Raw genomic sequence first — 23,520 nt, forward strand, 5'->3', positions numbered from 1 at the left:
TGACGTTCCCCCGTTTGGACTGAACCAGCAGGAAGTGGATGTACATCTCAGTCAGGGTCTTGGGCATTTTTGTTGTCTCACTGGTTTTGAACAGATCATCCAGAACCATAGCAGTGATCCAGCAGAAGACTGGGATGTAGCACATGATATGGAGGCTTCCTGAAGCCTTGATGTGGGAGATGATGTTGCTGGCCTGCTCATGTCTGACTTTTTTCCTGAAGTACTCCTCCTTTTGATTGTCAGTGAAGCCTTTCACCTCTGTCATCATGTCAACGTACTCAGGAGGAATCCGATTGGCTGCTGCAGGTCGTGTGGTTATCCAGCGGCACGCAGCGGGAAGCAGATTCCCCCTGATGAGGTTTGTCAGCAGCATGTCCACTGAGGTTGACTCTGTAACATCAGTCAGGATCTTGTTGTTCTTGAAGTCTAGAGGAAGTCGACACTCATCCAGACCGTCAAAGATGAACACAACCTGGAACTTGTCAAACCTGCAGATCCCTGCTTCTTTGATCTTAATAAAGAAGAGATGAATAAGTCCCACCAAGCTGTATTCCTCTTTAAGCAGATTCAGCTCTCGGAAAGGTAACGGAAATATGAACTGTATATCCTGGTTGGCTTTGTCTTCAGCCCAGTCCAGAGTGAACTTATGGGTTAAGACTGTTTTCCCAATGCCAGCCACTCCCATTGTCATCAATGTTTTGATTGGTTTATTTCCACTAGGTTTAAATATGTCTTCACATCTGATTGTTGTTTCTGATCTCTGGTTTCTGGATGCTGCTTCAATCTGTCTGACCTCATGTTCAAAATTGACCTGTCGACTCCTTCCCACCGTGAGGTAAAGCACTGTGTAGAAATCATTCAGAAGTGAGGTTCCTGCTTCACCAAGCCCCTCAGACACACACTGAACCTTCTCCTTCAGACTGGATTTGTGTTGATGTTGACACGCAGACAGAGTTTCTGAATTAACAAACAACAGATGAAATAAATGAGAGGTGAGTAAAGAACATTTCCTGATAATTGACACATTTCCCAACTCCCAACTGGACTCTATTCAGCTCAATACTGGTCGGTGGAAAAACAGGTCTGACTGGGTGTAATGTATAAAGTACCTGTTAGAATCATTTATTACTCAACCAGGAGTTTCAGAGCTGACCAGCCTGAGGCACACCTGTGCAATAACCATGCTGTTTAATCAGCATCTTGTAGTGATGCGTAGGCTACCCAAAACCTGCTGGGCCCGTGGGTCAGCAGGTAAATGATGATTTATTAAAGAATCTCTCTCTCTCTCTCTCACACACACATAAAGACATGGATTTTTAGATTTTTAGAGCATTAGGCACAGGGCAAAGCCTGACAGGAATGAGGTACGTTCAAATTCCACCACAGACTTTTGTGTTAAACGTGATTTATTTTTCAACTTTACCACGATGTCACGTGACCATATGAACGTATGAACGAAAGTACAAGTTATTGAAAAGAATAAGGACTGTTTCTGTAGTTCTCCTTTTGGATTAGGCTAATTGAAAAAAGGCCGATAGAGTTTGTAATGACGACGATGCAGAAATAACAATGACAATTCAGTGACATGAACGAACAGCTGCGTGTCTGTGCTCATCCAGAGCAGACTGTCGTGTGTGTGTGTGTGTGTGTGTGTGAGAGAGAGAGAGAGAAACAGATTTTGGACACCTTGGAGAGTGCTGCAGCACTCATCCTGAGTCATAGGCGCCGAATCTGTGGGTGCTCTGGTGCCCGAGCACCCACAGAAGAGCCGAGCAGCCACAGAAAGAGCCAAGCACCCACAGAAGAGCCGACCACCCACAGAAAGAGCCGAGCACCCACAGAAGAGCCGAGCACCCACAGAAGAGCTGAGCACCCACAGAAAGAGCCGAGCACCCACAGAAAGAGCCGAGCACCCACAGAAGAGCCGAGCAGCCACAGAAAGAGCTGAAAGAAAGAGCAGAGCAGCCACGGGGAAATGGGGGGGGAGCGAGAGAGAGAATTTATATGCTGCATGTGTCTGTGGCTGGGTCCTGCCAAGATGTCAGTGCAGTTGCCAAACACACTGGAAGCGTCTGATGCTGGCGTTTTGAAGTCCACCTGTTGTTTTAAACTGCAGAACACTATAGAGGCACTAGACCATCTCTCAGCCATACATCCATGATCCCCTCTCTCTCTGTGCAGCCACTTTTTTCATCCCCGTGTCTGTCTCCATGCTCCACAAACAAATCTCACTGCTGTTTAATAGCAAGCATGTCAAATATAACGCTAGCCTATAGCAAAACTGTCTGAACAAAATGAGAATGCTCTTCTAAACACATCGGCTACCAAAATATATTTCCCTGCATGTCATGATGAGATTAGATCAGCAAAACTTTGGACAGACAGGAATGTTTAATTTTCTCATCTTCCCTTCAGTGCTGCTTTTTCCCTCCACTCTACATGTCAGACAGGATTACAGCCTCGACTGACAGGGGCTCAAAACTACTAACAACTTTTTATTCACCAGTCATTGTGCCTGCCTACATATAAAGTGACCATTTCGCCAAAATACTTATGGTTCTGTGCTATTGGTAGCCTATAGCTATTTGGTATCTGATGCCTGCCAGTGTGCAATAGGAGCAGAAATTGTGTTGTGTTGGGGGCGCAAGCATGCGCACCCACGGCAGGAACATAAATCGGTGCCTATGTCCTGAGACATATTACATTAAATTGGCCATTTGAGGCCCACCGGGTTGGGTTGGGTTCAGCATTAACACACATTTTAACGGGACGGACTGGCTCTCTTAACGGGTTGGGTTGGTGCGGACCTTAAAAAACGGTGAGGGATCATAGTGCTCACTAAAACAAATTTAAACACATTTGTGAACAAAATGTGGGAGAAATAAGCCTTGTGTGCATACAAAGTCTTAGGTCTTTTATTTATAAAGGAATAAAGAGAAAATACTCAAGTAAAGTACCCTTACATAGAAAGTGTTCATAAGTAGTCTTACTTATACCTCTTACTTTCCACCTCTGCTGGCATTAAAGTTTTCTGTCTGTCAGATTTCAGCAACACTTTGAGCATCAACAGGAAGAATGGTATGAGTCATTTAGGTACCTACCTGCTTCTTTTCTTCTCTCTTCTGCTTCTTTCTCTTCTTCCTTTTCTTTTTTTACTGCAGGAAAATAATGATCATAAAGCATATGTAAAGAAGCAAATATGTATCATATCACAATATGACCAACTGAATAACTGCAATGGTATTATTGAGGAACTCTGTTATTCATTCACTTTCACATAGCGCCACCATCAGGCTAACTTTGCAAAAGCAACAATTTATTTTAATTCTTCTGAAAAAGATTTTACACACAAAATATTTCAACTGCCTACATCATCTCTGTATGACAGAAGATACTTGGAACCGTTTGGCTGTGACAGAAAAAAATAAGTTAGTACAAACAGGAAGGAACTCCCAGCTAAGGAAGGCATATTTGCTAAATGCTTATAGCTGGATCACCCAAACGTCATATTTAGGGAACTGGTAAGTGGTGTTCAGCAGGATAATCTTCACAAACATGGACCACTTTTATGACTTTTAACGTGTAAATGTGTTTTTAAACCCGGTTTTCAGAAAACTTTTAAAAAGTCATAAGGTGGTCCTCATTTGTGAAGATTATCCTCCTATTAGCGTCCCCCGCTAAAAACCAACATGGTGGCGATTTCTGGTTAAGCCTACACACCAGACATGGGACCAAGTCACTTCGGTCCAAGTCTCAAGTAAGTCCCAAGTAATTTGGTCCAAGTCTCAATCAAGTCCCAAGTCATTTTGTTTTGGGCAAGTCAAGTCACAAGTGTTGTCAAGTCAAGTCGAGTCCTTAGTTAAGGCAAGTCAAGTCCCAAGTCAAGTCACTTTTTCCCCCCACGCCCAAGATACTGCAGTCTTACCTTGACAGATGCAGTATTAAAACATGGTATTAATACTTGTCTAATAGTGATATTATTGGTCAATTTACAGTATCTAACCTGTTAAAAAATGAATTGAATTTGTATTATAATTATTGCTATTCAGTGAAATAAATGTAATCATACAAAAGTCAAATAACCTTATAAACGCTTATTTATTTCAATAACTGCTTCAAAATCATAATCCTCCACGTCAGTTTTAAACAGTGAAATACTGACAGCCAGACTAAAATGTAATCAAACAAAAACAAATAGCTTAAACAATCAAAACAGAAAGTCGCTAGAAAACAAACAAACAAAAACACGCCTCAGCGTAGCCGTTGTAATAATCATTGAATATCGTTGTAATATTAAGTGCTGACTCCGCCCGCCTGGGCCAGATCGGGGAGAAGCGCTGTGTCGGTCAGACAGGCAGAGACAAGGAGAGAGAGAGAGAAAACCCGCACCCACACCAATTCATGGGCTAAATCCATTGCGATTCACCTGGGTTCAACACATTAACATTGCTTCCCAGATTCTCAGGGACACACAGCTCCTCCACCCTGATGCTCAGCACCGGCTCCCCACAAGGCTGCGTGTTGAGCCCGCTCCTGTATGGCATCTACACCCATGACTGCACTCCCACCCACCCCACCAACACCATCATCAAATTCACAGATGACACCACCCTGGTGGGGCTCATTTCAAATGATGATGAGACGGGATACAGGGACGAGGTGCAGGAAGAATAAGACTGCCCCTGCCCCGCTCTACATCAATGGGGACTGTGTGGAGAGGGTCCCCCATTTTAGGTTCCTGGGGGCACACATCTCCGAGGACCTCGCCTGGTCAGTCAACTCTGCAGCGGTGGTAAAGAAGGCCCAGCAGCGCCTCCACTTCCTGAGAGTACTCAGACGGAACAATCTGGAGGAGAGGCTGCTGGTTACCTTCTACCGCTCCACCATCGAAAGCGTAACTGGCGTATGCCATCACAGTGTGGTACGCTGGCTCCACCGCAGCTGACAGGAAGAGGCTACAGAGGGTGATCAGGACAGCCGAGAGGATAACTGGCTGTCCTCTCCCCTCCCTAGACGACATAGCCAGCTCCCGCTGTCTCTCCAGGGCCGAGCGGATCATCCGCGACCACCTCCACCCTGGTCATCACCTCATCAATCAAGAGTCGCACAAACAGACTAAAGAACAGCTTTTTCCCATGGGCCGTCCGGACTCTAAACAATCACAGCAGCAGCCGTTAATTCTCTGTTAGTGCAATACATGAACTTCTGCAATACAATATATCAACGTGCAATATTCTTTTACTACCTCAGCAGTATTTTATTAGTATTTTATTGTTGTTTTGTTCCTGCTTTTTGCCCCCCTTCTAGGTGTCATGTGTCCTTATCTGTTCTTAATGTTGTTGTTTTTTTCTTAAATGTTTTTAATTATTTACGTCTGATTTTAATGCACTGTCAGCTGAAAGCACTCTTAATTTCGTTGTTTGGGGAACTGTGCAATGACAATAAAGGCTATTCTATTCTATTTGTCGCTCGTCGCTTTTGAGAAATAAAGTCACCAGGGGGGTCTGAAAAATAACTAAATGTAGCGACAAAGTAGCCAAGTTGGCAACACTGCGTCTGCCTCTGCAGAATAACTCAGCTGTGTGCAATCAGTGAGGAGTGTGATTGACAGCCAGTCATCCAATCACAACAATGTCATAAGGAGGCGGATGACTGAATGACAATTTGTCATTGGATGACTCAGTCATGCTCCTCCTTATGGCATTGTCGTGATTGGATGACTGGCTGTCAGTCACGCTCCAATGAAATGTTTTCTAATGCCGTTCCAGCTGCACTCGCCATGCACTCTGCATGATGCTACCGGACAGACAGAGACACTTGACAACGTTACGTTATTATTTCATTGTTTACTTTAAACTTTAAACTTACAAACACAAACAAGTCATCCAAGTCATCACCTCTCAAGTCAAGTCAAGTCTCGAGTCTTTAACTTCCAAGTCCAAGTAAGTCTCAAGTCATTTATGGTTTTGTCAAGTCAAGTCACAAGTCATCAAAACAGGGACTTGAGTCGACTCGAGTCCAAGTCACCAAGTCTCAAGTTCCCATCTCTGCTACAAACATACGTCATCCCCGCGGTACTCTAAAGACTTTTAGCTCAATGGCTAACGTTATTGTAGATAGATACTTTTTGTGCATATTAGTGAATGAACTGGGTAACAGATTTTAAAACTGGTGCCAGCGTGGAAAGAGCGTGTCTTGAACTGGTTAACATAATATACTTTCAGTCACTCAGTGGCGGTTTTAGCCCTTTTATTCAACAAGCTGTGACCTACGTTTGTAGTAGCCTAGAAATATAACAGCCAGAGAGAGAAATTAGTGCAGGCCACCAATCACAGATGACCATACAGCGAGCTCCACCAATCAAAGACGTCGATATTACATTGTAGAATTGTGGGTAGTGTAGTACCTCTCCATGAAATCGAATAAAAACTGATTTAAAATAAAAAACGATATATAGATTTGTGGCTTCTACAGGAAGATATACCATTGTTTCACCACTAGCTTGCCCGTGGTAAGTCTACCTTGGGTGGTTATGCGAATATGACTAATAATCAAAATCTCAATGCAGAATATGAATGGGGAAATACCCCACTGGAACAGTGACGTCACAGAACAGTCACGTGACTGTTGAGCTCTCTGGCGCCATAAGGCAACTATAACCCTAATCCTAAATAAACAGACACAAATGTGAATACTGTCAATTAGAGGCAAATATCAGTTTGATGTCATAATCATATTAATAACACCATTTACACAGTAAATCATTTTGTAAATAAATGTAGTATCTGATGGCTTCCTACCTGTTCTGCGTATGCATTTAGCAATGGGCATTATGATGAGCAGCAACATGGTCACGACCATGAAGATGATGACTATTCTCTCTGGTCTCCGTTTCCATTCACCATCAAACTCTACAGGAAAATAACAGCAACAAATCTGTTTACATGGACACAGTATTATATCTATGTAGTTAAAAGCTTGACCCAATTCCAATCTTTTGGGATTTGATTGTCTGTGTGTGTGTACATATATATATATATATATATATATATATATTAGAAATCTCACGTGCTATGCGTGCTGTATTGGCATGCGCAGCGCACATTTGTCAACTTCGCATCACTGATGACATCACTCACTGATGACATCACAATTGCTCGAGTGACCATCACTGTAGAGCCCTGCGAGCGCCTAAAACTACGGCCCCAGCCCGGCCCGGCCCGTGACATTCAGGCCCTACCTGCTTCGAGGGCCCGAAGACAATATTACGATATAATGACACATCTCCCTCTCTCTGTTCCTCAGCTGCCCGTGTGCTGCGGTGCTGAAAAGACAGCGCCGGCGCTCTGCCTGTCCCTCGAGAACCACAGGAATGAGTCCGGAAGTATACGTCCGGGTTTGTCAGCAAAAAAGTGAATGGGTTTCAAAATGGGGATTTCACTTAAATGCATGAAATAAGGTCTGTGGTGAACAAAAGATTATGGGAATGTGAATTTGGATTCACCATGATGATGTTCACAAACGTGAATAACTTTTATGACTTTTGGAACGTAAATGCGCTTTTTTTAACGTGATTTTTAGAAAACGCTTCAAAAGACAAGTTATTTCCGTTTGTGAAGATTATCATGCTGAACACAAATTTGCATTCCCATAAAGTTTTGTTAACCACAGACAGACCTTTTTATATAATTATATTTTATGCATTTAAGTTTAACCCCCATTCTAAAACCCCATGGACTTTTCCACTGACGAACCAAAATGGGGCCGATTTCTGGATAAAGCCTATAAAAATATGTCATCCCTGCAGTACTCAGTGATGTCATAAATTCACTCACACACACACACAAAGTCGGCCAGTGATGATGTCATCAGTGATGTCATAAATTGTGACATCAGTGATGTCAGAGGCATCATCAGTGATGCACACATAGACACACACACGTGCGTGCGTGCGCACACACACTCACACACACACACAAGAGACAGACAGGCACACACATGCACACACAAACACAAGAGACAGACACACACTGATGACATCAGTGAGAGCGTGCACACACACACACACACACACACACACACACACACACACACACACACACACACACACACAAGAGACATACAGGCACACACACACATGCACACACAAACACACACAAGAGACATACAGGCACACACACACACACACACACACACACACAAACACACACAAGAGACAGACACACACACTGATGACATAATCGCCATAGGTGTCACCAAGAGAACAAAAGGTAAATCTTAGAGATGTAACATGTAATGTGTTGTTAAAGTGAGGTCACTCACTGGGGATGAGCGGGTTGCTGATGGGTTGGCTGACCTCCTCACTGACTGGGTTCTCCACCTTACAGCTGAACTCTGTATAGTTCAAATCCACCTATAAATCAGTGAAATAGAATTAGCTCAAAGTTCACAAACCAATCACAGTTTAATTTGAATACTGTTTACTTGATGTCTTCACCCTTTGATTAAAGGAGATCTGAGGCTCAGCTGCAGAGCAGTTCCCTGAAGCTGGAAGGAGTTCAGTGCCTTGCTCAAGGACACTCCAGCAGCTTAAATCATCAAGAAACGTAAAGGTTTGATTTCCGGTGTGCTGTGAACTGTGTACAGGCGTTCTGTTTCTCTCTTTGTTTTATGTTAAATTTCGTCTAATGTGTGAGCACGGGAATATGTTTATGTACAATTGGTGGATTATTTGTCCTCTGTTATGGGGACTGTGGTTGCAAGTGCAACAGACATGCTGGAATATGGATTGGCGTGTGGACACAGACTGTCGAGTGAGGGATATTTGCCCTGCATGCGCTCGTATACAGCAGAGAAACCTTGCTTGAAGCAAGATATTCTGCAGCTCAGGGGACTGATTGCACGGGACTGTGGTCCATGCTGACACCGGGGCTCCTATCCACATCCCACCGGAGCTGATAAGACCAGGCCGGTGAAAGAAACGAGGAAGGAGAGGCGGGTGAGCAAGGCACACAAGGCCACCACTTCCATCTGTGATTCTCACAAACCTGCCGTCAATAAACAACAAAATTGACGAGATCCGCGCTTACGAGGTACTGTTCTGATTTTCGGGAGGCATCATTGCTGTGCTACACGGAAATTTGGTTACATTCTGCAATACCGGAATCCGCCTGTAAAATAGACAGCTTCACTTTGGTGAGAGCAGACAGAGAAATCAGCTCCTGTAAAAGCAGGGGCGGCGGGATCTGCATAAATATATTAACGATCGGTGGTGCCGTCAGTACACCGTGAACAGCAGGTTTTGTGATAAAGATGTTTGAGATCTTGTACCTGACTTTGAGACCCTTCTATTTGCCGAGAGAATTTGGATGCGTGCTGCTGTTTGTTGTCTACACACCTCCCAGTGGCAACGCGACACGAGCAGCAGCTACTGTTAAACATGCTGCAGCAACAACATCCAGAGCCACAGCAATTGTCGTTGGAGACATGAACCAATGCAAACTGGACATAGCAATGCCAGGATTTAAGCAGTATGAAGGTGAAACAAGTAAGAATACACTTTTGGATAAATGCTTTGTAAACGTGGAGGGAGCATATATGATAAGACCACCAATAGCTAACTCATAATGTGGTCCATCTTGTACCAACTTATAAATCTAAACTGAAGAGCAACAAACCAGAGAGAAAAATGATCAGAGTGTGGTTACCTGACAGTTAGTCTCTCCCCAGACTCAAATATTACGTTGAATCGCTGCGCTCCACATACTACATATTGTAAGTCTGTGCCAGTTCACAGCCACTGCTGGTTTTTGAAGGCGGGTTGAAATTGAATGAGTGACAGGTCGTAGCACCGATGAGAGAGCGGTTCGAAAAATGGGCTGCGCCTCCCGTGTCGTCTGATCGCAAAGTCGTTACTGATTGGGGAAGACACTGGCATATCACTGGCCAAGTGAACGGTTCCCTCCCATAACCAGCCGGCTGAGGGAAAGTGTCCCAGACCCAGAGAGAGCTCTGCAGCATGCAGTAACGTAGTGTATCAGACCCAGAGAGAGCTCTGCAGCATGCAGTAACGTAGTGTATCAGTGTAAGAGCTCTCATGGGTCTGGCGTTGAGACTACCTGACAGTATATAATGTAGAAGAAATGAAGGCATTCTTTGACTGTACTATGTGGGAGAAGTTTCATCATGACTCCTTGGATGAGACATCTACAGTAACAACAGACTACATAGACTTTCGTGTAGAGTCAGTGATACCAACCAAGGAGATACAAATATATCAATGAAATGCAATGAAAATTGCCTTCAGGAACAAGGGCATAGGAGAATTAAAGCGTATAGAATTTTTTTTTTTATCCCATTTTTATCCCCCTTAGTGCTAATTTACTTTTATTTATCCTGGTTGCTACTCCACCCTCTGCCGATCTGGGGAGAGCCGAAACTTGCTCCATGCTTCCTCCGAGACATGGGCAGTTAGCCAGCCGCTTCTTTTCACCTGACAGGGGAAGCTTCACTGGTAGGACATAGCACGTGGGAGGTTCACGCTATTCCAACCGGTTCCCCTCCCTCCGAACAGGCACCCTTAACGACCAGAGGAGGAACCACATTAGCAACCAGGATATTGCATGTTTTGGTGAAGGGGGTTCCTATATGAAGGAAACCCCCGGGAGGCACGGGGAGAACATGCAAACTCCACACAGAAAGGCCCTTTTGACGACCCCACCCGGGCAGTGGGCACTCGAGGACATGCGGACGGGCACGCTTTCCTTCAGCGTTCACAGCGTCCCAGGTGAGAATCGAACCCAGGACCTTCGAGCTGTGAGGCGACAGCGCTTACCACTGCACCACCGTACCCCCCTATAGAAAAAGATTTAAAGGGGAAACTGTAAGATGCAAAAAGGGCACATAAGCTACAAGTAGAAAAAAAATGTAAAAGCAAAAATACCAAACAGTTATGGGACACCATGAAAAGCATGACTGTCAACCACCCGGAAAGCATTGGTGGGAGAAAATGAGGCCGATTTTGAGATTTTCAGTTGAACAGTTTCTTCGCTAGGTTTGATGAAGGGAACAATTCAGATCATGCTGGAAATATCATCAGCTCAGTCCTACCTGTGCAGTCTGATATAATTGATGTTTCTGTTGAGCAGGTGAGGAACACATTTAGACATTTGAATCAGAGGAAAGCCACAGGACCAGATCATCTCAGTGCCTTTATTCTGAAAACTTTTGCAGCTCAGCTTGCAGCTTGTGTGGCAGCCTATTCTTCAGTGTTCCATGGACACTCATATAATTCCTACAAAGTGGAAGACTTCACATATAACACCTCTTCCAAAGAAGAAAACGTGTCCTAAGGAACCTGGTGATTATCGTCCTGTGGCTTTAACTCCTATTGTTATGAAAGCCTTGGATTTTTTGTTGAAAATGAAAACCACGAGCTAGTGTAATGATGAATATGTGAAGCAAGCTGAACAAATGATTCTGGTTTATTCCTGTAAAGTAATGTATTACCTAGTTTAGTCCCCTGCTATTACAAGTGGACATTAACTAACTCACACATGGACAGGAAGAGAGTTGGACCAACACTTTGTCACCATTGTACCTTTGTAATGATTTGCTCTCTGGGTGACTCAATCTTCTTCGTGTCGTCTTTCCACCAGGTGTAACTGACTAGTTCAGCATCTGTGATGATTGCGTTACACCAGAGAGTACAGGAGGACAAATCAGGTTCACAGCTTGTAGAGATGGTGGGTTTAGAGACAGGAGCTGTTGTTGATGGAGAGAAGAGGAGAAAAAGGCCATTGCAGTCAGGATCAATCACATGCACTTTTTTTTTTCTTGATTTCTCTGTCTCAATGCAGACAGCTAGAAAGAGAGACGAGACTCACAGACTGTTTTTCCACATAAGCCTAATGTGCACTTGACATGAACAAACTTGTAACATTATGTGACATGAGGGGGGGATTTGGGCACAACCAATGTTAAAACAATACAGTGGTTTGACATCAGCGACCCAGGCCTGTTTCCGAGCAGGCAGGTTCAGAGGGGGGTGCTAGGGGTGCCCGAGCACCTGCCCGTTTTCCCCTGATGCCAAAAGTGCCCTTTTTGGGAGGGGGATTTATTTTTATTTGTATACATTTTTGACAGTCATTTTTGCCCTGCACCCTTCAAGAAGGACTTATAACAATAAATAACAATTTATCAATAAATTAAATGTCCGGACAGTTGACACATGTTGACCTTTCAACCGGAAGTTAAGTAATCGTCTGCGTCTCTGTGACGTGCGCAATATTTTTGTCCCAGGATGGCGAAGTCATGACCCGCCCTTCTCTGCCTCTGATTGGCCTACCGTAAAACATTGTGGATCCAATCACATTCGCTTGGCTATCCTATCCTGCGTCTCTCCTTGCACTGCATGAAATTCCTACTTTCCGGGACTTTGTAAAATCGGAAAAAATCTCCTCTTTGTGGGTCTTTGTAGCACTTTGGCGCCATCACAGAAAAACTCCACATTTTTACCACAAATAGGTCGGCAGTTGACCCCCCCCAGCCCCTAGCCTGTGGGAGGCTTTCACATGCAAATGACAATCCTGGTCCTGGATGGGGGGGTGGGCTATTGACTATAGGTAACACCTCAGGACAATGGCTGGTGTGTGAGTGCCTTCTTCCAGTCAGTCCCTCAGCCAGAGACATTGCCCTGGAGAAGAGATTGCTATTGCAATTCAGTGAACTTTCACGCAAAGTTACACTTCAGTCTGAAGAGCTAACCAGCAAGAACAACAAGCCTTGCGTCGGTTGCGATTCTCTGGAGGAGAGAGTAAAGGCGCTGGAAGCCAGTTGCATTGTCCGTGGGGATAAAGAGAATCCAAGAAAAAGACGACGTCCTCACAACACCAAACTTTCGGTAAGAATATAATATAATAATGATGATTAAGTAAAATAAATTAAGTAATGGTTGTACATTCAAATAGGCTACGGCATGGCTTCACAGCACCCTATGTTGCTTGTGGTAATTCATTCTCTCTCTCTCTCTCTCTCTCTCTCAACACAGAAGCAAACTGCAAGAAGTATGATGCACAGCATGGGTACGATTTCAATCCACTCTCTCTCTCTATGTTCTTCATAACAAAAGTGTGCTATACATTGGGCTGTATAAAAGTAAATACATCTGTTCTGTTCTCTATTTCATTTGTGTTCACAGATTGAGCCATCCACACAATGTGGCGGTGACCTCATATTTGATGGGAGCCCTGGCTGCGAGTGTAGACTTCTACACTTTGGACCACGATGTCCTTCTGAGTAAGTAACTCGGGTTCAGTGGTCTAATTTGTGTCAGTTTAGGGAACCACTGCTCTAGTGTGTGTGTCTATACATATCAGTAGCCTATATTTTATATACTTATATGGAAATGTAAAGAGACAAAGACATGGCGTAGTTCTGAAAGACAATTTTGTATTTGTAACATATTAATTTAATATTTTTTTTCAGCTGCCTGTAAGACCTGGTTTGAGAGTGTTAGGAGAAGATTCCGGTACACCCAACCTGGGCTCGAGGAGAAGGCGAACGCTACAAAGATTGCATCGTGGAGTCGAGCCAGAAGATTGAGGGTAAGATCCAAAATACCTATTAGCAACAAAAAAATACATTTGAAAAACTTAACAGCAATGTCTCTTTCCCAGAAGTCATGACCTGGTTATTCAAGATCATCCACAAACCTTGTTATGAGCCGTTACATGTAGGAACTATTTACTTTAGACTGAACTACACCCACTAGCTGCTAGCTAATTGTTACATGGCAGCTAGCTAGCAGCTGTGGGAGTAGTTTAGTTAAAAGAAAATAGTTCCTACATGAAGCTGCTCATAACTAGGTCTGTAGATTATCTTGAGTATCCGGGCCATTATTTCTGGAAAGAGGCATTGCTGTTGAGTTTTTATAATGTATGTTTCTGCCATTTTGAGCACCACAAGCCAAGTGCCATCCAGTTACATTGTATTGGAGAGAAGGCAGACATCTCTGCGGCAGATATCTCCAAAACTCAGGCAACTAACACAAAACAATGTAGATGATAAATAGCACTACAGGTAAGACGAAAAATATGTAATTTTAGGGTTTTTAGGGTGAGCTGTTCCTTTAACTTGAAGGCATTTGTTTTAGAGGTCGACCGATATTGCTTTTTCAATGGCTGATGCCGATGCCGATCTTTAGAGAGCAGGGCGGCCGATGGCCGATATATAATGCCGATTATTATTATTTTTTTCATTCGATAAAATACGATTAAAATAAACTCCTCAAAAAAAGTTTGGAAACGTTATTTTGCTCGATTATTTCTCCCCTTTAATAATACCAATTGGTATTGTATTTTATATAGTTGGAAAGCCTGATTAGTCACCTTTACAACGGGGTACAACTTGTAAGGATTGTGCATTCGTGGAATGAGAAACACACAGCTAAACGTGTGGGTAGCGCCCCCAAAAAATGTGCAATATTCCTAGATTTCCATTATCCATTCATGCACATTGAAAATCGAATATAACATTATACTGTAGGCCTACATCTAATATAAGATGTTATCTTAGCCAGTACAGTAACATGTTTTTGATTATTCTTTTTATTAAATAGAAAAATACATTGGGTTATGCGGTATAGATTTCAGTAGTGACTGGTAGGCTATAGCGAGAGAGCAGTATGTCAGAGAACTCATTCATGCACTGTTCTATACATTAACAATAATAATAATAATAATAATAATAATGTAACTGTTTAGATTTGCTGTCATTTGATGGGAGAAGTGTGTTTGCAGAAGATGGTGGTGACTGAGGAAACGTAACGTTACAGTAGGCTCATGGGTGCATGAGAAGACTCACATTCAGTGGCGGACTGCATAATCGGGCACGTCGGGCAAATGCCCGGTGGCCTGGCCTGGCCTGGCCTGCCAATTTTTTTTTTTTTTTTTTTTTTTTTTTTTTGCAGGCCGATGCCGATTAATTAAAAATGCCAATAATCGGCCCCAATTAATCGGCCGGCCGATTAATCGGTCGACCTCTAATTTGTTTTGTTACTGCAACGCGTAACAAACTACTTATTTGCAGTTTCTGACTGTGTGCGTTTCTGTTTACAGCTCTACACACTGAGGACAAAGGTGCTGACAGACTTGGAAAAGGATATGTGGAGGGGCGTCTCTCACGATTTTATGTCCGATGAAGAGGATGGCAGTGCAGATGGTGTGATGAAGTGGGTTGTGCGGCGTCCGTATTTTCGCAGTCAGGAGCTGGGTAACTTGTGTGCTGCTACAGGAGAGACTGGACGCCATTCCTCAGCACGCAGCCTCCCACATGACACCCCGCCCACCGCGTCTACAGGGACCATCTTCAGAGAGACGCCCACCCCAAAAAATAAAACCAGATGCCAAAAGACATTTAAACCAGTAAACCGTTCACGAGCATCGGCACTGGACATTGGCGCTGGCCAAAAAGCACTGTGTGGTGTGTGGTGTGTGTGTGTGTGTTTTTGAGTGTTTGCATGTAACACTCATCTTAAGCATTTATTGAATTTGGGCAAGGACCCCTGTGTGCAGTGTTTTTTTTTCTAATTTTCTGTGTGGTGTTTTATATTAAAGCATAAGCTTTTCTACCTATTTCTCGAATTATATATTTTTCCTCTCTCCCAATACATTGATCTCAATATTGCAGTGTGGAAAATACCAACATTACTGTCTTTCAGAGGCTATGGCAGGCTCATTTTTAAAGCAAGCTTGAATACATGACAATAGAAGACCTATTTTAGATTTAGAATGTAAATGGTCTATGAAATAAATAAATAAATGTAATTTCACATAACTTGAACACATCCATCCAGATTCATTTTGGTCCTTCATAGGAAATAATTTGAGCACCTCTGCCTTATAGGGTAACAACAATAACATGAAAGTATTTCCAGTAAGTGCAGTTCTTTATGTAGGCTTATGTACACACAATTTATTATTATGAAAATCATTTTATTAAGGGGGGGGGGGGGGTTCACTGTCCTATATAGCCATTGGCTCATGGCTGATCTACCGGACCAATCGGTTGATTGTGTTTGTAGTTTTCATCCAATGAATGGCTTCCCATGGCCAGGGGCTGTCCCAATGGATGTCGCCCCTGGTCATTCATTGGATGAAAACTACACAAACAGCTACAAATACAATCAACCGATTGGTTCTATAGATCAGGCCTGAGCCAATGGCTATGAGCCTGGCTGTCTCCAAACTGATAATTGGAGTCATCACATTGAAATGCACCTCTGAATGCCCCCCTCAGAGGTGTTAAGTGCCCTCTGCCACAGTCCCATTCATATGAATGGCCCATGCAGGGTGTGAATGGCTGGTATGGTTCCTGGTTTTTACTGGACTGGAAAAGTGGGGGGAAAGTACAACCAAAGTATCCGCAAATTGAGCACTTTGTGGTAATTTACTTGCCTGGAAAGCAAGTATTTCATGCAGTGTTGTCTCCTGCGCCAATCAGAGGCAAAGATGGGCGGGTCATGCCTTCGCCATCCTGCCCACTGCACAGCTGCCGAGCTCCGACTGACTGGCGGGTCAGCAACAGTGAAACCCGCACGGCCCTGTTTCCGAGCACACTTGACCCCAGTATGACCCCAAACTCTGGTTCGTTTGATTAGTGTGAACATTGCGTTCTGTTCCCACATCCAATTAAAAAGGTGGTCTGCGGAACGGTTCAGGCGTGCCCGAACAGAACGCATGTGAACACAACTGTACCAAAACACGAAGTGGACTGCTATTTCTTTACAGTGTGATGAGCAGTTATCCTATGGTCTGGACTTTTATGACCTTAAGAAGTAAATACGAGTTTGTGTATTGTTTTCTACTGTGACTAACATAACTGTTATAATGTAAAAGCAAGTTGTGTTGATGTTAGCATTAGCTTTGCTTTCACACTGTTAGCTTTGCATTTTAAGTAGTTAAGACAAACTATTGCTAGATTAAGGAAATATAGTATGGACATAACATGTTAATGTTAGCCGATATCACACTGAAGGTAGGTAGGTAGGTAGGTAGGTAGATACTTTATTGATCCCGAAGGAAATTCATGTACCAGCAGCTCACATACAGTCAATAAAAACACACAGTAGACAAATTAGAAAAACACATAGTAAAAAAATATATAAAAAGATACTAACAGACCGTGTGCAAAAGCCAGAACCTTTGAATTGTCAACTCTTAAGCAGTCAAGTCGGTGAAAATGTTCAACTCGAGTGAACGGGCGATGAGGCGAAGTTTCCGTCATTCACGCTGCAAAAAAACTTGTCTCTCGCCTCATGGGGCGAAATCTCATACTCGTCCATTTGCATTGACTTTCTATGTAATCTGGTCACACGAATATGTGAAAATCTGGCCGGTGTCAATGTACAGTAATGTCTAGCTAACTTATTATACTAATGCTAACGGCTATTCACTCAATGCTACTCACTATTAGCAACACAAATCACTTTTACACTACTAGCGGAATACCCGTCCCTGTGTGACTGGCCATGTAGTCAGGCCTCACTCAGAGTTGGCATGCAGCCTCTCCTCTCTTCCCCCCCAGAGAGGTTTCATAGTCTTCTTCAGTGGCTGATTACAACTCAGCTCACCTGTGTGCTGCTCCACTCTGGAACAATCCATGGTGCTGAACCAGTGTTGATGCATTTTGGCCACTAATTAGCAATTTTTTCCCATTTAGTCATCCCTAATTAGCGACTTCAAAAATATGTCTCTGTAAGGTCACCCTAACGGTGCTCTTTACACTTCAGCCTGATCACATGTAAAATGGCAGAGCTGTGGGTAAACACTATTTTGCTCACACACACTCTCTCTCTCTCACACACACACACACACACACACACACACACACACACACACACACACACACACACACACACACACACACACACACACACACACACACACTTTGCATTCTTATTATAGGTTAAGTTCGTCACAGAATAGAGAACACTACACAAACCCGTATTTACCTCTTGTACATCACAAAAGTCCAACCATAGATTAATCTATACAGCTTGTCCACTTGGCAAGTGTACCTAAGGGGGTGGCCACACATGCTCCGTGGTGTCTGTCCGTCTGCATTAATTTCTCTGTTCACTTCCATTCATTTTAAAGACAGATGTCCGTCTGTCCGTGGAGCAATGATGAAGCGAACGTATCCAGCAAATTTGCATACGTTTTGATGGACAGAAAAGTTCAAGAGGGCTGAACTTTTTCTGCATGGATGTATCAGATGGACGGATAGTCGCCATCCGTTTAGCCAATCAGAGTCGAGGAGGCGTTCTCAGAGTGGAAATGGCTGAGCTCTATAACTTAATGTTATTTTACTGTTATAAATATCAACAACTAGCCAACAGATATCAAAGCCGGTGGACTTCATGGAAACAGCATGACTCGAACTGGCCGACCATTACATCAATCTGGTCATTCAGTGGCGTTTTATTGCTACATAAGTAACGTAGCGCACAGAGCTAACAGCTATCTAACGCCAGATTTATTCTTCTGTCGGTTTATAGACGGCTCACTGACACCTTCAATGTGCTTACCGCCACCTGCTGTACAAGTAGGTTACTTGTACATGCAATGGACATACATCTATCCATTTTATAATTCTGGCCATTTTCTGACTGATCAGTTTGGCCACACCTTAAATCTTCTTCTTCTTCGCGTTTATTGTCGGATCACAAACCAACGCGGTGCATCTTTAGTCCCTTTTACACAGCCTGTGAAAGCCGTGATCGTTGTGGGATTATTACGCCTCGCCTCCTGTGTAAAAGTCACAGGGACGGAATAGTGAGTCATTTTGTTACGCCTTTCCTTCCTCTAATGGAGGTAGTATCAGCCCCGAATCGATGGCTGTTTAAAAGGGTACGCCATGGGAAGACGGGGATCTCTCATTCATTCTCATTCATAAAGAAATGACAGGAGGACTGAGAAAACCACCTCCAGATTGAAGTTCTACTAAGTTAACCAAAGGATATATTGCATGTATTTAAGAGCCACTTGAAACCGTTAATTACGTTCTTCATAATCTTCAATATTCACAACATCTTGCACTGTTTATGAACATTGCACATCATAAAACTACAACTCACCCCAGTGTGTTCAGGCTAACTATAGTCCATTTAACTGCCTTTGCGTTCAACAAAGTTGAGTGGAAGCCTCTTGCGCAGTCATTCATTGTCATATGAGCTGCGTTATCTTGTGTGGCTAACACGTTAGCTTGTCTGGCTAAAACACATTTGCAATGCTATAGCACCAGGTACTGCTGTCCTGGCATCCACATGCCTGTGGATGCCAGGACGCCTGTCGAGTTGTTAACGTTATATGCGTTTTATCTGACACAGCCTACACACAACCATATTTTCATTTACTGGATCAAAATAATGGGGGTCAGTTGTTACAGTTTTTGACCACTCAGGGATTGATGAAAATGTACAGAATTCATGCATTTTTCGTTGATTGGCAAGCAATTAGGTTCTGGAAATTGTTCAAAACCCTCCTTATTGTCAATATACCTAGGAAGGACATACATCCCATGAATGCCCGAGGTACTCTAGTTTGTAGTTATAGTTTCATGAGGCTGTGATTCTCCTAGAAGTCACAATAGGTCTATGGAGACTAACATCATCACACATGAATACAATTGAACACACAAGAGTCTCCGCTTTCCAGTCATACCTAAATTATGCAATTCCAAGACGGTTTAGAGACCCCAGTATGCAGAAATATTAAAATAGAAAAATATAATTTATACTGCATGCAAAAAAACTGCATGCTTTTTAAATGGGAGACTCGTGGGTACCCATGGAACCATTCTCATTCAGATATCTTGAGGTGAGAGGTCAAAGCGAGGTTTCCCTTGCCAAAATCTTGACTAACTTTGGAGCACGATTTAGTCCCCTTCCCGACAAGCTAGCATGACAGGGTACCAATGGATGCCTTATTCAGTAATTCCCAAACTAGTGGGCTGTGGAGGTACTGCAGGTGGGCCGCAAGTGGTCTGCCAACACAACTGATTTTCGCGGGCAATCAAATGGCTGTAGCAGGGTCATTTTTAAAACTACAGTGAAGATCCTGTTATCAGAAGAAACTAGAAGACCTAAGGCATCCATTGGTCCATAACATGCTTGGTACAAATGGTAGGTTAAACTTGACCTCTCAGCTCAGTTTATCTCAATGAAAATTGGTTCAATCAGTGGCGCCGGAACGAGTTTGCAATTAGGGGGACATTTTTTTTTTTTTTGTCAATTTTTTTTTTTTTTTTTTTTTTTTTTTTTCAATGTTTTTTTGCCGGCTCCCGTCAGGGCGCCGGCAAGAAAAAATTATGTTTTTTTGAACGTCTGGATGATTTTTAGCCATATTTAGAGGAATATCTAATTTTAAATTAACATTAGGATTATACTGTAGTGATGTAATTATTCAGTATTTTCTCCTTTTCTCACTCACTTGGTGACCTGCTCTCCCTTTAGGTCATTTTACAATTACACTACAACAGACAGCAACACAGGCAGAAACACTGAACTTATTATTATTATTATCACTTCGAAACACAGTGCAAAACTTGTCATCTCAACACAAAAATAAAATAACAATAACCGTATACGATTATAGCAGCAGCCAATGACAGTGAGTGCAAACAGAGTCCAGGTCTGTCTGTCTCTCAGGTGTAATAATCCCACAATGATCACGGCTTTAACAAGTGTCACAGGCTGTGTAAACAGTGTAAAGTGGGCTCTCTGTAATTTGATCCCTCGGTCTGTCTGTCTCAGGTGTAATAATCCCACAACGATCATGGCTTTAACAAGCATCACAGGCTGTGTAAACAGTGTAAAGTGGGCTCTAAGCGTCAGGGGCAGTTGCCCCCTCAGATAAAAAAAAAAAAAAAAAAAAAAAAAAAAATTTTTTAGGGGGACCAAATTTTAAGGGGGACAAAATGTCCCCATGTCCCCCTTGTTCCGGCGCCAGTGGGTTCAATGGGTACCCACAAGTCTGCCCTTTACAGATAAGGAGCATTTTTCACAGCCTAAATAGCATTAATAGCTTGTGGATTGATTTATTCTGTTGTTGCTCATCACATTTAGTTTCAACAAATGTGTTATGCATGCAAATATTTTTAGGTAGACAAAATGTTTGGCAATCTGGCTTTTGGGTATTTTGCCTCAATTTTTGTATGTGGATGGATTATTAATTTCCCTTATGACCAAGTTCACATGCTCTGTTAATGAAATAAAACATAGGGAAATACATCATCTGCTGATCAGAGTTGTGATTCAAGGGTTGGGTGGGCCCTGGAAGATTTTCAGATTTCAAAGTGTGCCATGGCATTCTTAAGTTTGAGAATCCCTGCCTTAGGTCTTTTAGTTTTCTTACACTATCTTTAAAAGTGAAGCTGCTACACCCACTGAAAGACGGTAATGTCGGCTGACATCCACGATTTTTGCTGTTAAAATGGTTGTCACTATGGAAATTTCACCATTGCTCTTGGTTAAAACCAAGTGGTGAATTCAGGGGAAAACAAGGCACAAGTCCACATCACACACTTAAAAAAATAAAACACTTACAGATGACTTTGAGGTTTATCTGTCTGTCCACGTCGAAGTTGTTGATCCGTACTTTGTACAATCCACTGTCTCCTCTGGTCAATCCTCTGATCATCATCTCTCCAGTTGAAGTGTTCAGGTTGCCACGATCTTCAAATATGCAATAACATAGTTAGGGGTAGCTAGCTATTTCTGTATTTTTCAACCTGCATCATACATCCCTTTTTTCATATTTGTTTATGTATAACTAAGTCATGTGAGCAGACATTTTTGAAATTGGTGCAGTATTGACCTAGATCGCTTTTGCTACAAGATAATGTTCACAAAAAATTTGTAGTACTTTCATGACATGAAGTATTTTCTTAAAAAATGCATTTATGCATCAAAGGTCATAAAAGTGGTCCTTATTTGTAAAGATTATCTTGCTGAACACAAACTTCACTGTTTCATACACTTTTCTTAACCACAGATGTGAAGTTCACACCATACGCCGAATCAACGCTCAACCTAAACTGAACCCACAAGTTTAATTTAGAAAAACAGGCGAAGCCGTTCACATCAGCCGCGTGCGTGCCTTGCTCAAGCCTTGCTCATGCAATCGTTCAGAATTCAGTCCTATTTTCCAAGCATAATTCGCCATTCACACTATACGCCGAAGCAACGCTCAACCTAAGCTCAACCTACGCTGAACCCACATGTTTCATTTAGGCATCCTTGTTAACAGGTGAAGCTGTTCACACCACCCACGCACGCGCCACGCTTGGAAAATAGGATTGAATCCTGAACGATTGCGTGAGCAAGGCGTGAGCAACACTTGAGCATGGCATGAGTGTGACATGCGTGTGGCTGGTGTGAACGGCTTCGCCTGTTAACAAGGACGCCTAAATGAAACTTGTGGGTTCAGCATAGGTTGAGCTTACGTTGAGCGTTTACCTACCCCCCCCCCCCCCCCCCCCCCTTCCTTGATGGAACGGATGGACGTGAGGTCACAGTGACCTTGAACTTTGACCACCAAAATCCACTCAGTTCCTCCTTGATTCCAAGAGGATGTTTGAGCCAAATTGGAAGAAATTCCGTCAAGGCGTTTCCTGAGATATCGCATTAACGAGCAAGGAACGGATGTACATACAGACAGACGTACGTACAACCTGAAAACATCATGCATCCGGCCATGGCCATCACCGGCACAGGCATAAAACCCACAGCACCATTCAGCATACATCTGAGAGAACAACTTGTCCCTCCCTCCCCCTGTTAAATCTGAGCTTAAATCACCCTGTGTCTCAGTTTACCTTTGAATTGACGGTAGGAATCTATCAGGTGATTCGAGCCAATCCACTGCATGGCAATGCCAGTTCCCTTGTACCACTCTACGGCAGTAATGGAGCTACTCACAGAGGACAAGTCTGGCTTGAGGACAACACTGCCCCCTAGTTTCCCATAGAGTGTTTTTTCTGCAAAGACAAAAAGATTGTAAGCTGTGACATTTTAAAGAACGTGTGTTTTGGCAGTGTCAGAGGGGGCGGAGCAGCAACGCTTCAGCTAAACATCTAACCTGCTTTGAGACTTAAAGGCATGTCTTGACGTTTTGACTGTATTCTGATATTTGTCTTTGTCGGCCTGTTGTGACATAAACGGAGGAACAGTTCCATCAGTTGTCCTTTAGTGATCCTAAAAATGGCTTGTTACTGTAGCATGACCATTGTTCCTCCTTGATACTGAAACACTGTCTTATTCAGGGTTAAAGTTGAGCTGAACCCAAAAATGACTTTTCTTTTCTTTTAGTTCAAATACCTGGGTATTCAGTGCACCTATTTAATAATGTATGCCAAAAAAAAATCTAATTTCTTTAGTTTTTCACACTTTTTCACATCAAAAGTTCATTTTTCAAGATTTCATTCATAACAGTAATCTACAGTTTGCTGACGTCACCTAGT

At 42.9% G+C, this 23,520-nt stretch overlaps 1 protein-coding gene across 1 annotated transcript; it reads right to left on the reverse strand.

The window, feature by feature from the left end:
- Positions 1-278: 278 nt before the first annotated feature.
- On the reverse strand, positions 279-23,160 carry LOC310792217 (hepatic and glial cell adhesion molecule-like; the record flags this gene model as incomplete). The annotated part of the gene is made up of 9 exons (XM_083653945.1): positions 279-350; positions 830-957; positions 3,102-3,155; positions 6,801-6,911; positions 8,323-8,413; positions 11,600-11,763; positions 21,605-21,733; positions 22,876-23,037; positions 23,139-23,160. 9 exons carry the CDS (start codon positions 23,158-23,160, stop codon positions 279-281), a joined length of 933 nt encoding a protein of 310 aa, XP_083510071.1.
- Between the last annotated feature and the right edge of the window lie 360 nt (positions 23,161-23,520).

This window comes from Poromitra crassiceps (genome assembly GCF_964638095.1).
Source record: "Poromitra crassiceps genome assembly, chromosome: 17".
Lineage (NCBI taxonomy): Eukaryota > Metazoa > Chordata > Actinopteri > Beryciformes > Melamphaidae > Poromitra > Poromitra crassiceps.